The sequence below is a fragment of the Emydura macquarii genome, unplaced genomic scaffold (assembly GCF_026122565.2).
Source record: "Emydura macquarii macquarii isolate MOO-44397 ecotype Brisbane River unplaced genomic scaffold, CSIRO-AGI_Emac_v2 contig_2846, whole genome shotgun sequence".
Lineage (NCBI taxonomy): Eukaryota > Metazoa > Chordata > Testudines > Chelidae > Emydura > Emydura macquarii.
The window spans coordinates 250895-265162 of record NW_027132983.1 but is presented as its reverse complement, the minus strand read 5'-3'; the positions used below and the strand labels follow the sequence as shown (position 1 = coordinate 265162).

The 14268-nt window shown below is 40.3% G+C and overlaps 1 protein-coding gene across 2 annotated transcripts in view; it reads left to right on the top strand.

Annotated features, from left to right (window-relative positions):
- The window catches only part of WDR82 (WD repeat domain 82), a 116494-nt gene that overhangs the window by 3913 nt on the left and 98313 nt on the right, over positions 1 to 14268 (top strand). For both annotated transcript variants that reach the window (XM_067568088.1, XM_067568090.1), the window contains exons 2-5: positions 7100 to 7197; positions 11175 to 11241; positions 11487 to 11586; positions 13902 to 14018. In XM_067568088.1, the coding sequence (XP_067424189.1) occupies positions 7100 to 7197; positions 11175 to 11241; positions 11487 to 11586; positions 13902 to 14018 (382 nt within the window). The remainder of the gene's footprint in view (positions 1 to 7099; positions 7198 to 11174; positions 11242 to 11486; positions 11587 to 13901; positions 14019 to 14268) is intronic.

The following is a 14268-nucleotide window of genomic DNA, read 5'->3' as shown; positions in this document are numbered from 1 at the left end:
ATGGCTGCTCAAAATCAGCAGCTAGAGGCGCTCAGCGGGGGGGCTGTTAGAATCAGGAAGGCTCTGAAGAAGCATTTTGACAGTGAGCACCAGTAATGTCGTTGCCTGACTGAATGCATCACATAAAATGTTTACTTGCTGCCTTAAATGACCCTGTAAGGCTTGCTTCCTGAGCTTTAATTGTAATGAACATATGTTCTTGCCTATAGCCCCTGTTTGAATTTTAGCAGCAACTACCATGTGCGTGACCCAAATAAAGACTCATTTTGTTTCAAAGACTAGACTTTAATTAAAGGATAAAACACATTTTTGGCGAATGGGGCACATGGCAACGAGGAGCAGTCTCTTGGGTCAAGCTCTCCCAGATATGTGTACTCCAGCTTTCATCATGAAACCAGTCTTTGGGGTGGATTGCAGTGGCACTGACAGGGAATGGAAACATGCGAGGATTGTTTTTGGAGGTGGCATGGAACGGCGTTCTGTGTTGGCTGCAAGGGGAGTTGTACACGGATGTGCTCAGACTGCAGTGCTATGAGAGACTTGAGCACCTCTGTCTGGCCTTCCAGTAGTTTTATCATCAAATCCTTTCCAGGCTATCCAGCCTGGGTTTTTCATTAATTGTCTCTTTCCATGTTCTTGTTTTGCTATGTGTTGATTCTGTTGACTGCAGCACTTCTCTAAACATATCCTTCTTGCTACTCCTGGTTCGCCTTCTTGTCTGATGGAGACGCTCCACCCATGTCTAGGAGTTAGTCCTCAAGGTCATATCTGCAGAAGCCAAAGAAACAATGAACAGAGACAGTATTGTGAGTGCACTCAAAGCCTGGAATCACAAAAGTTACATACACTCTTTCTCACTGTCCCTTTGCTAGCACACAGCTTGGCGAGAGTCCCAAATATGGTGAGTTTCGTGGGGGGCAGGGTTGAGAAGAGGGGGAATGGGCGAGAAGGGACAAAGGATCTGGGTGGTTTGCGAAGAGGGTCACGACATGCGCTTAGGGAGATTATTCGGATTATTGGCACCCTTTTCCCCATGCTGGGGTAATTAAACCAGATATCTTGCTCCTGAGGGTAACCCAGGATGCAAAGGTGCATCTCCTATATGCGTGCAGCTTCAGAGTGGATCTGTGTTCTCATGCCTGTGTGCCACTTCGCTACCTGCAGAAATAATTGCAGATTGGCACAGCGAAGTTTCCTACAACTAGGGAGGTGGGGAAGAGACAAGGCAGCTCTGCCAAGGAACCTTTGGTAGAATATTGCAGAGTACCCACACAAAAGTTTCCTAGAGATCTCTATGGAGGATTCCTGGGACATCCCGATGTACATTAACAAACTTTTACGCCGGGCCCCCAAATCATAGCTGGATAGGTGCTCTAGTGTTAATTTGTATCCCTTAGCTCTCCTCTGCCATATAACCAAAGTAAACGAGACCTCAATCTCTTATCACAGTGCAGTATCAAAGCAAAACACATGCTTAGCATAGCTTGTCTCACTTGCTTAAGCCTGAGTGTTGGGACTGGCTAGACCTCTTCAGAGTCAAAAATAGGCTCTGTCTTGCCACACCACCAGGTGATCCTGTTGCATGTCCCTCATCCTCCTCCAACTTCACTTCCTCATCCACCACTTGGTCCTTTGGGTTGACTCCACTGGCCACTGCCTCCAGTTCCCCCAAAGTATCCATGGGGCTCGTGGTGATGGAGTCACCGCCAAGGATGATGTGCAGCTCCTCATAGAAGCAGCATGTTTTCAGCTCCGCACCAGAGCGATGGTTGCCTCCCTAGCCTTCTAGTATGCCTGTCTCAGCTCCTTAATCTTAGCATGGCAATGCTGCATATGCCTTTCATGGTCCTTTTCCTGCATGTCATGAGCAATATGCCCATAGATATCAAAGTTCCTATGGCTTGAGTGAAGCTGCTATTGCACAGCCTCCTCTTTCCACAAAACCAGCAGATTAAACAATTCTGGTGTATTCCATGCGGGAGAGCGTCAGTTGCAGAAAGCTGTCATGGTCAGCTGGGAAGATGCTGTGTGAAGAGTCCATGCCAAGCAAACGGAAAGAGGAATTTCAAAAATTCTGTGGCCTTTAAACAGGGAAGTGATACATACCTGTGTACCTGCAGGGCAGCAGAGTTCAAACTGTTGACCAGAGTGATTATGATGGGCATTGTGAGACATCTCCTAGAGGCCAATTAGTGCAACATAAGCAAGCACGTTGTCTACACTGACACTGTCTCACTCTAACTATGTTGCAAAAAGCTTTGTGCTGCTTGTCAAGGTGGTTTTATTTTGTCGGTGTACCAGGGAGTTAAATCAGCAGAAGGAGCATTGTGTATACACCTCCACTGTTCCGTTGATAAAACTGTAGTGTAGACAAGACGTGGTTTAAAAAAACCCCACACCTTTGTAGGGGAAGTCGAAGAAGCAGGCAATAATAGCAGAGTGGAGGTGATGTGCTGCTGTCCAATAAAATGCTGGCCCATGTGAGGAGGGAGAGGTGGAGTGTGATTGTCTGACAAGAAAACATGATAGCTCCGGTTATTTGGATATGCTTTATTCTCTCAAGCAAATTAAAATGAAATACTGTCACCGCTGTGATTGTTGAATGACATCTCTCTGCATTTTGGTTGTTCTGTTTTGGACTACTTTGTGTAGATTCTTTTTATTCTTGTGTTTAATATGTCACTGGGTCTTATGTGTAGTTTGTCCTTGCTTTCTAAAATGTTACTGTCACCACCTGTCTGAGCCTAAACCAAGACTTCAATTTATTTCAAATTCAGGTAAAATTCTAATACCCTAATAAAAATGGATGGTGTCCACTAATTTTGACACCTACATCTTGATTGTACGTCCTCCACTAATGCTGGCACTAGTGAGCGGTTACTGCAATTGTCTGATTGTACTTTTCGTAGTCCACTTCAAATCAGTAGACAATACTTGGTGGGACTGGGATGCATCTGTGTTTGGGCCACAGGCTTATATCTGCGTCACGTCCTGTTGTGGACTTGTTTAGACTAAGGTCATTGTGGAAAATCCACGGTCTAATATTGCAGTGCTAAAAGGCAATGAACAATTTTGTCAAGATAAATGTATCTGGAAGTGTAGGTTTCCTGGTGGCTACAGGATTTGTTAAAACCACGCATATCCGTTGTCATTGGTGAATTTGAAAGTAGGTGCAATTTTAAAGGCATCTATCGATGTAAGGCACTTTTCTCCTTACTCATTTTTATAAAGTGGCCTAAAAGGCACTTAATTTGTACATTGCTATATTGGATTATTTCTCTTATTGCTAGGCCATAGTGTAGATTCAAAGAACTAGAAACTGTGAATGATGGTAGTTGTAGCATGGTGAAATCTGACAGCATCAGGTCTGTAGATCAGTGGTGTTTTTCCTACAATTTTGCCTTTAAGGAGCCAGAAATCTTTACCCTTTCAAACTTGTCATCCCTAATGATATATTTTTGAACATAAGGGCAGGGTGATTTTTTCATTGCTGTGTTCCAACATAGCATTTCCTAGCTTTTGCAAATGCCCCGTCTAAACTCAGTAAGTTTTACCAACATTACTACGTTGGTGAGGGGATTGATTTTTATTATTATTATTATTGACATACACGACTGCTTTTATCAGGATAACTATTGGTATAAAGTGCTTTATACCTCTGTCACTTATTTCACTTTGACAAACCCCAATAAGCTCTACAGGTATATGCACTTTCATTTTGATATAACTGCTTCCACACTAGGATTCTTTTGCAATTTTGTGCCAGCATAGTTAAAGCAACAAAGCTTTTAAGGGTCAGCAAGGTCAAAGTCTCAGAAGGAAATAGTCTCCTTGAAATGCGAGAGATGGTTATTAACTTAATCGTAGAAAACAATGTGTCTGCATGGTTGCCTGATCTCCTCATAAATGCACCTCAATTGAGCTGTACACCCCCTGACTCCGTTTCTGTTGCATAGTCCAAATGGGTGACAACCAAAGGATTGTTCATTACTTTTGCTACAGTTGTTTGATTCACAACCGAGCGTCTCTGCATGCATACCTCCAAAATTGGTTGCAGTACTTGCCTCAAAGGCATCTTCTTAGCTTAGTTACTTATTTTTTTTACTTAAACTGTAAAATTTGAAATTTTCCAAGCAAATTCACGTTTTAAGATAAGGATAATGTTAATCCAGCGCATTCAAGTTTGTGGGTGATGGAGAATGCAGCATCACTGTGAGGAGACTGAAATGCTAAGCACCTTTATACAAGAATAACCTATACCACACACGAGAATACAAAGTTGCCCAACCTGTGTAGAATTGATGTGCATTAACTCTTGCTCGGGTATAGGCTTGTCAGTAGCTTCATCAGTAAGCCTATCTGAGAATTTCATTCTTAGAATGTCCTTAGGACACTTTGTAATTGCCTCTAACGTATATTGCTTCGTGGGTGTTTGTATTGTTTGATTCAGGATTAATGCTGCTTTTGGCTTGCTGGTGGCAGGACATTTCAAAATCTCTAAAATTTAAATTGTTTAGTGACTATTAATCAGTGGGGTTTTTTAAAGGGAAACTTTTGGCTCTGATTGTATTTTATGGAGTAATCTAAATAATAGGAGTTTCTTGTGGACAAAATTACACATTTTCTGTACATCTTATGAGCCAAAGTATAAGAAGAGAAGTTGAATGACTTCAGTGAATTAATTCTAAAGGTTGTGCACCAGCTTACAAGAGGACTGCCCTTATCAGATTCTCATGCTTTGTGCAAGTTACACAAAACATTAATCTTTCTGACATGAAACCCCATGGATATTTAGCTTTCCATTTAGGTGGCTTAGGTACTTTAGAATTACCATCTGTAGATTCAGGCTGCTTTTTTTTTTTTTTTTTTTTTAATAATACAAAATACGCAGTGTTATTAAATTTGAAAAATTTCTGGCAGTTTGTGTATAATTTTTAATACAAATGTGTTTTAAAATAGCATGGAGATTAGGGATTAATTTGCAAATTAAACTGGCTGGTCCTTGGAGCAGCAGAAAAGTTTGATTGCAAAGTTGTAACAAAATATTAGAACAATCATTTCCCTCGTAAGACAAATAGAATTGTTTTGCAGCAACAAGTAGTCAAGTTTATTTTACTTCAAAGTCTACACTGGCTTGGTTGGCAAGCTAAACTATCACTTAACCTTGTGGCAAAATGCCTTCAAATTATGGCTGTCATGAAGACAAGTCCATAGTCTTGGGCATGCTCAAACAGTTCATTACTCCCTCCTCCACCCATTCTCCTACGACACTACTAACTAATATCAACTAGGCCCATTTCTTCTCCTCCCCTCTGCCTGGTGGCAGCTCAGTTTTATTGCTCTGCTTTAGTCATTTCTCCTCTTCTTGTCCGTGAGGCAACCCAACTCTTTGCTGCACTCCAGCTTAGCTCCTTTGGTCACTCTCCCTCTGACTAGCACCTCTGTGCTACTGTGCCTGAAGTCATTCAGCTTTCCTGCTTATACTTATACTTATACTAGACTAGGTCCCTGAGCAATATGATTTTTCCCTGTCTAGCTAGAGTTATGTAGGGATATTAAAGAGTGGACAGAACTTCCAAATTTGATGTTATGGGGAAGAGAAGCCACTGCACAGGCTAGATTACTAACACTTGAAAAAATGCTTGAGAATTTGAGCAGTGGTACAACGAAGGTAGGGACATGGAATGTGCGTGTAATGGGAGAAGATTTAGTGGGCTAATAACAGATTTGATTCCTGGAATTTGGAGTTTTGATATGTAGGCCATGTCCACACTAGTGAGCTTACAGCAGCTCAGCTGTACTGATGCATCTGCACCGCTATAAGATCTCATGTGTAGCTGCTCTATGCCAGTGGGAGAGAGCTTTCCTATTGACATAATAAAACCACTTCAACGACCAGAGGTAACAATGTTGATGGGAGAAGCTGTCCTGCTGACATAGTGCTGTGCACACTGCCACTTATACCGGCAAAACTGTCGCTAGGGGGTGTTGTTTTTTTCCCATATCCCTGAGCAACATAAGTTTTGCCGGCATAAGTGGTAGTGTAGACATGGGCTAAGACACTCAGTATCTATGGAAATTTTGAATGAATACTTCTTCATACACTAGAAAATGTGGTGGTTGTCAGGTTGTGTTCAGTTTCAGACAATTTCCTGCCTTGAATTGGCTCTGGTTGCAGGCTGAAACTGAAACTTTACACTGTAGTATGTTGCGGTTGAAGTTTGTCCATTTGTATTCTGAAAACAAAACAAATGAATTTGTATTTTAAAAACTTCCTCTGGAATAATCAGGCATTAATTGAATCTCTTTACATGTCAGCCTGAAAGTCAAATTCTATCAGAGGAAATTTAGATAAAAGTTACTGAAATTTTGTCATATTAGAAGCAAATAGTATGTGTGGGTTTTTCCCCCCAATAACAGTCTTTTCACTGGTTGGAAAAAATGTCAAAGATGGTGTTCCCAGCATATTTCTTAAAACCGATCCAGAGTCTTCCACTGCTTAAGAATGAATGAATCCTTGCTAAGAAGAGAGATTTGGGTTTTTTTTAAGATGGTGGAAAAGAATCCAAGTTGCACTTCTTTTGGGAGGGTGCTGTGAGAGAGAGAGAGAATTTAGGACTGATGAAAGCAAGGAGCAAAGTGCCATAGCTTGTACTTTGTTTAGTATTGTAGCTTATACCACACAACTTTGTCAACAGTTGTCCATTCCTAGCTTAAAACACCCCTGCAAATCCACGTTTCCTGAGTCAGCATGAGCATGTGTCAGATTTGACAGTGACTATTGTGATAGACTAAATGAGTCCTACAAATTATTTAATTAATTATCTTAGTCAGGATTTTAATAGAGGTCCCCAGAGGTGGAAGGCTAATCCATTAGTGCACTGTGTGGCGAGGTCCCTTATGGTTCTGTTTCCTGATCTTAAAGATCAACAGTTTTCCTTCTTCATATAAAAGGACCGGGATACCTCAAAGGATTTATGTTGTTTGTTATATTGATTTATGTTGTACTAAAAAGTAGACTTTAACAGTCAGCAGGTTTTTGCTTGAGCTCTTATGTGTTGAAGTAAGCATAATTATGTCTGTGTTTTTCTTCTGACAGACCAAAGAGAACGCTGTACAGTAAAAAGTATGGAGTGGACCTAATCAGATACACACATGCTGCCAACACTGTGGTGTACAGCTCCAACAAAATAGATGGTAAGTGACCTACTATGGTTCAGTATGTTTAATCTTTTTGCACTTAGATGGCACATCCAGATAAACAGCAGTGAAGGACTGGGGAAAGCTTTGGTCTTGAGTGACTTGAATGGCTCATTTATAGGAATCTCTAGGATGGTAATAAACAGACATGTTCATCTTTAAAGCATAACTTGAAGGCATTCCCTAACATCTAATGACCTCTTGTAGCTAATTTCTGATCCTCTTTGCTATAATAATCAGAATGAACATGATGTAGTAGTTGAAAGGAGATAAGAGTTCTATTCTTGACTCTGTTGTTGACTTGCTCCTTGATACTGGTCCAGTCATTTAGTGTGTCTGTGACTGTTTCCCTTTCTGTCAAATGAGCATGTTTACTATCTTATTAGTGAGCTTTTGAGTAGTTATGCCTTGAAAAAGTGACGTGAAGATTCCCTCCCTCCCCCCAGTGAGTCCACAGCAAATTGTGCTCAAGATAACATTTTAAAAACGTGTTTTCTTTCTGACAGCCTTTCAAACTCAACTTGAGATCAGGAGGTCAAACTCACTTCTGGCTAGTGCTTCATCATTGATTATGATTCTGAATCTAGAACTTAGTTAACAATTCTGTTGCATGAGCTAGAATGGAACGCAATGTGCTTCTACAGCTGTATTGGAATTTTCAAAACAAGCAGATAACTCAAAATAACACGTGGCATTTAGCATCTTTCATTCCTATATCTCAAAATGCTTTACAAAGATAGGGATGTATTCTCCCTATTTGTACAGAATGGAGGGCAGGAAACTGAGGTGACATAGCAAGTCACTAATCAAGCCTAGAATAGAACACATCTCTCCTGCATCCAATTTTGGCTCTGTCCATTGGCCCCTCTACTTTCCCAGTGTGATATGTATAGGCAACCCATCTGTTTCAAAGTGTCATTTTTTTCTATAGTCCCTTCTAACCATAACTGCACTTCAGAAGCTTCAATGAATTAAAGTGCTTTCAGAGCCTAAGATGAAAGGCCTATAATCATGTGATGGGGGGATTTGATAGCGGCCTTTGATAGAGTGAGGGGGGATTTGATAGCGGCCTTTAACTACCTGAAAGGGGGTTCTAGGGAGGATGGGGCTAGGCTGTTCTCGGTGGTGGCAGATGACAGAACAAGGAGCAACGGTCTCAAGTTGCAGGGGGAGGTCTAGGTTGGACATTAGGAAAAAGTTTTTTACTAGGAGGGTGGTGAAGCACTGGAATGGGTTACCTAGGGAGGTGGTGGAATCTCCATCCTTAGAGGTTTTTAAGCTGCGGCTTGACAAAGCCCTGGTTGGGATGATATAGCAGAGGTTAGTCCTGCTTTGAGCAGGGGGTTGGACTAGATGACCTCCTGAGGTCCCTTCCAACTCTAATATTCTATGATTCTATGATTCTATGTAAAGGATTAGCTGAGTGTTAAGTTTTAATTTAATTCATCAACTCCCACAGGTACACATTCTTTCCTCAGCACAGTGATTCTTCTTCCCTGTGTCAGAAACAACTGGTATAAATGGCTGTGCTGCAGTATCAGGAATTCTTGGATAACTTAATTCCTGATGCAGTTCCCAATCAATTTTCTGACTCTCATACAGCTTTCTCTCATACTTACAATTTACTTTGTGCACTTACTGACTGTGTCATCATAATGATAGAGTTTTAATTTTGTGTCGATCTCCGTTATGGTATCATTCATTGAGAGAAGCTCTGATTTGGTGAAATATTTGTTTAGTTCCTTTATATTCGTTTTATTAAGGAAGTATTTGTAAATTGATGGTTTGAAGTTGATTATCATTATGTAAGCGTTTTCCCTTTGAGTAGCTTTTATAACAAACACACTGTTAATAGCAATGGATTAGAAAAGATTTTGTGTGTGTGTGTGTGTGTGTGTGTGTGTGTGTGTGTGTGTGTGTGTGTGTGTGTACTGAAAGTAATTGGAAACTGGTCCAAAGAAACTGGCATGTATCCCTGTTTTCCTCCTGTGATGGTCTAGATGCTGGTCCAGACTCTGCATTGTCCTTAATGAGTGAAACTATGGGCAAATGTTAACTTTGCAGGATGTTGCAGTTACAGAAAGAGAAGGGTTAAATCAAGCCATTCCTCTACTGTACGAATGCTGGTATTTGCGCACAAGTACTTCTGTGCCTCTGAATTGTTTCTGATCCAGTTCTTTCTGAAGGGTTCCTCAAGAGCTTCAAACCTGGTTCCTCTTGCCTAATTCCAGGCTGAGGTAGTAGTTTGTACAGTTTGAGGGTCTATGATACCACCCGGTACAGGAGATAACTGTACAGGCCACTGCCTTGCCTGGGACAGAGCACTGTCGGCTAAAAGGATTACCCACGCATGCTTCACAAGTGGTTTGTATTTTGCAGAGGAAGGTGAGATTTCACCTGCATTCTTCTGAAACAGGTAATTGCAGTTTCTAGCAGAAAAACTAGAGATAAAGCAGTGTTAAAGCAGATAAATACTAATGATGATGGGATGTAAAACTGTTGATTTTGGTGGATTGATTTATGATTGCGTTTGAAGTCATCTGAAGTTACTCGAAGGAGACTTTCAGAATGGTGCATCAGTCTGAGCTATTCATGCTTGGCTACAAAGTCACCGTTAAAGTTTTATTGACAGACTCTGGAGGATAGTATGGATCTCTGACCTTAGCTGACTCAATAGAAAATCTCTGTCAGAATTGATAGACTTGAGGGATTTTTCCACATAACATATATTCTACAGGAAAAAGTCATTTAGAAAAATATTTTAGCCTTCCAGATGTCAAGAATGTTCCACACAGATTAGACTCATTACCCTAACCCTGCCTTGCAGAAAAGTCATTTAGCCAGAGAGACAAAAAAACTGCAGTAACAAAGGTGAAAACAGAATTTTCCATCTTTACCTTAATTTGGTATTAATGTCGCAGTCTCAATTTTAGTATTGAACATGACAACTTGAATAGCCACTCAACAGATATCAAAGCTTTATTTAAAAAAAAAAAAAAAAGCTTCGGTTGTCCATAACATCAGTCCGTCCATATTTGAAAAACAAGGCATACATACATAAGCAAGAAGTTGGGAGAGAGTTAGCTGCTTTTATTTTCCCCTCTTTCTGTCTCTCGTAGTGAAAGTTTACCACAGATATTGGAGGCTTAATTTGATTTTGTTTACACTTCTCCATTCACAAATGCATGTATAAGTAAAAGTGGTTCATATTCTCAATACCTTTACTCAAGTGGATTATGTTCTTCAGAATTCTTTTAATCTGGGATGAAAATCTCAACAGAATCTTCCAAAATATAAATTGCTATTAGAGGAAAAGGGTCTTTTCTTCTGTTCTCATTTACCCCAAAGCCTTTTCCAGTCAGGAAGAGGTGCAAAGAAAGCATAAAGGCAACAAATGTGAGGTTTAAAAAAAAAAGCCTATCCAGCTGAGTTTTGTTTTTTAATGCCTGTGCTGAACAGCTAGTGTTTAAATGGTCCCAGCCTAGCTTTGAAGTTGGCATCTCATTGGTGTGCTGAGGGCAGAGTTCACACCTTTGCTGTGACTATTTAGCTGGGGATAGCTCCTGCATGGCTGCATTAACAGGACAGTGGCATTTGCGTGGAAAATCTATACTCTCTTTCTAGCAAGAAGGGCTGGCACCAACTTTTAGAAAGCTATAATTTTGTGAGAAGTGTTTGAATAAAAATTTGATAATTACTTGATTTTTATTTTGTTTCGTTAACTTTGGAGCCAAGAGTGTATAAATCTCATGGCAGTTCATTTACGCTATGTGAAGTATTCATATGATCTCCATACCATTGGGAACATCCTCACTAGTTCTGCTTTCTTTTTCTTCCAGACTGCTTGGCTTCAGTTTCTCACTTGATCCCATTTTAACACCCCTCTTGAAGACAAAGCAGACCAACATTGCTCTCTGATGGAGAAGGTTTATTGTACGATATTTGCTTATGCGTTTCTTATATATTTTTTGCAGATACAATCCGTTACCTCTCCCTACATGATAATAAATACATCCGGTATTTTCCAGGGCACAGCAAGAGGTAAGAGATGTGACAAGGGGATACTTCAATTATCAAGATCTTGGTGGCTGTGAAGCAGAACAAGAAAGGCCAAAGCAATGTTATAATGAACTTAAACCATGTTAGACTTAATTCGCTTTGGTTCTCATGCCATAAAAAATGTTAAGTATTTTGAACTTGTGTGAAACCAACAGGAAAAATGTTACATTGGTAACTTGCTTGCACATCTTTGTGATACCTGATCTATCTAGTTTTCTGTATTGCAGAGTGGTTGCCCTATCCATGTCTCCAGTGGATGATACCTTTATTTCTGGATCACTCGATAAAACCATCCGACTTTGGGATCTCCGGTCTCCAAACTGTCAGGTGGGATACCAAATTCACTTGCCTGTCTGCTGACAGTTGTCATTAAATGTGCAAGAAAAAGAACTTTCAGTTTGAAATGATGAAAATGGGTTGTAGATTGATTACACAAGTGGTCTGGTTTTTGTACTGTCATGATGTATCTTATGGTCCCCACCAGCCCTTCCTGGAATTCCAAAGACGTTATCTCAGGCAGAATCCCTCTTTAGGTATTCTTTTTGTGTATACACCACTGTGTCATCATTCACTTTCCTCCAGGATCCTATCTTGGGAAAGTGCTAGTAAGGCAAGAAAAAAGCAGCAACTTCTGGAGCTGATGAAACAAGGAGCTAGTTGAATGATGTCAGCATATTAACGACACTGTAGCTTCAAACAGTGTTCAGTGTTCTCTAGCAGTCTCCCATGTACCTTGGTATCAGTGGTGACAGAATGGGATCCCTTACTTGAGTGCACTGGCTTTGTTTGTTTTAAAATGAAAAACATTAAGCAGTTAAATACACCAGCAAACTTAGCAGAGTCACCAGGATCTACGTGTTTCCCAGCTATGCTAAGCTTAGTGATGCTGGAAGATTAACCCTATGTTAACATTGCAAATTTGCCTATGATAAGCCCTTACTCTTTCAAGTGCTGTGCATGTTATAACTAATTTATGACATACATGCATTATCCAAAATGCTGTATAAATAAAGCTTAACATAACTTTTTATATTTATTAACATCTGTTAATATTACCAGTTATGTCCATTATGCTGTACTTAGTATTTCTGGTTTCGTAGTAAAATCCCTCCAAAGCAGAAACTTGAAAAGGGCTTTTAATAAAATAGACACGGCAAGTACCTGGCGTTCACACAACCTGACTCTTGCAATGTTTACAGTACTGAAAAATGTTTGTGCAAGAGGCTGGCAGTCCTAAACACGCTTCCATTCTCACTGGGAGCGCAGAGCTTCAGAGCGAGACAGTCACTGTTTCATGAGGACAGACTATAAAGCACAGATTGAAAACTGATTTTTACTCGCAACATAGTTATAATCTGCCTAACAATAAACCTTTAAATCAGAAACTTCTTTTGTTTAGTAGTGTGCATGTTGGTAAGAGTCTCTTGCTTTCCGTACTTTACTTGGACTTCATGAAAGGTCAGCAGATGTTGCTGACATGACATTGTTCTCCACTTCTCACTTCCATTCTATGTGCGTCTTTATATCATTTTGACATTGTAAAAATCTTAGTCTTAGGGAAGACTAGTAACAAACTATCTTTTTTTAAGTCTAATTTCTCCTGCTTTGCATGGGTTCATGCTGAGGGTTTGTCTAAACACAGTGTTGTACCAGTTTAATTAACTAAAGCTATGTAAGAGTGTCCACTAAATAAAGTTGCACCATGTTATCTAAATTTATTTGACATAACACCTGTAGTTAAACCAGTGCAACTTCGTGTAGGGTGAGAGATAACTTGTCCCTTGCTTTTTTTCTATCACTTGTGGGAATCTGATCTCTTTGCCCCCTAGGTTCTAGAAGGTTTGGTTTTGTGTTAAATCAACATAGGCAGTGATGTTGTTTTTCAGAGCTATATCCGCTCACCTTCCTGAATAGTCAGTTTTAGCCCCATAACCTGCAGCCACCTGTTGCCATCACTTCCAGCAGGAGTGCTCTGTGATAATTGTTACCAACACAAGATGCATCTCCCTTCCCCACAGAAGTGTAGTATGTTGCCTCTGCAGCACCTTGTTCGGGTTGGTTTTGTTCTTGTGATACAAGTTTCTTTCCCAGAGGAGATGTAGATGTGTGTTGAGCAAGGGTGTATCTGAATGCTTTCTTAAATTTCTTCGGCAGTAATTTAGACCAGTCAATTCCCTCCTTCCAGAAGCAATCTGATTATTTCATCTTAACAGTGAAGTCAGCCTAAAGTCTTTTTCATCTTTGTCCCAAACCTTCTAACTTCAGAGTGTATTAGACTGATTAATCTTTTTGTGAAGAGGACCATCCGATGTCCCATAATCATCACATGCAACTAGGGGTGAGCTGAGGTCATGTATTTAGTTCCTCATACCCTTTCTGGATGAATGGCATCTTAGCTACTTCTCCAAACTCTTGTGTTGATATTCCACGTACAGAATTAAGGGTAGTGCCAGTGTAGGACATGAGATGCTGACTTTTGAAAAATTCGTAATAAGACTGAAGACTGACAACTGAAAATCCGGATGTTCTACCGGCAGACTGCCCTGGTGAATCTGTGCACGCTGAAGGAGCTGTCAGAAATGGAAGGAGTATAGGCATATATACTAACTTGAATTTATATTTAACTATTTTCCATTTTCTAGGGTTTAATGCATCTTCAGGGGAAGCCTGTATGCTCCTTTGACCCAGAGGGGCTGATCTTTGCTGCTGGGGTCAATTCTGAAATGGTGAAGTTGTATGATCTCCGCTCTTTTGACAAGGTAAGAGACAAGCTAGATGCATTTCTGACGCATTATAGCTTACAAGAAAGAGCATGTAAATCCTGGACTTGGGATGCCTGGATTTCCCTAGAAACATCTCAGCATGTACTACAGCCAGCAGCACCAAGGAGATAATTTTTAACATATGAAGAGGGCTTTGTATAAGAGTTTCTTGTACAAATAGGTGTCACCACCAGATTCTTAAATCCCATTTTGGACCTACATCTAAGTTCATTCTAGTTAACTTCAG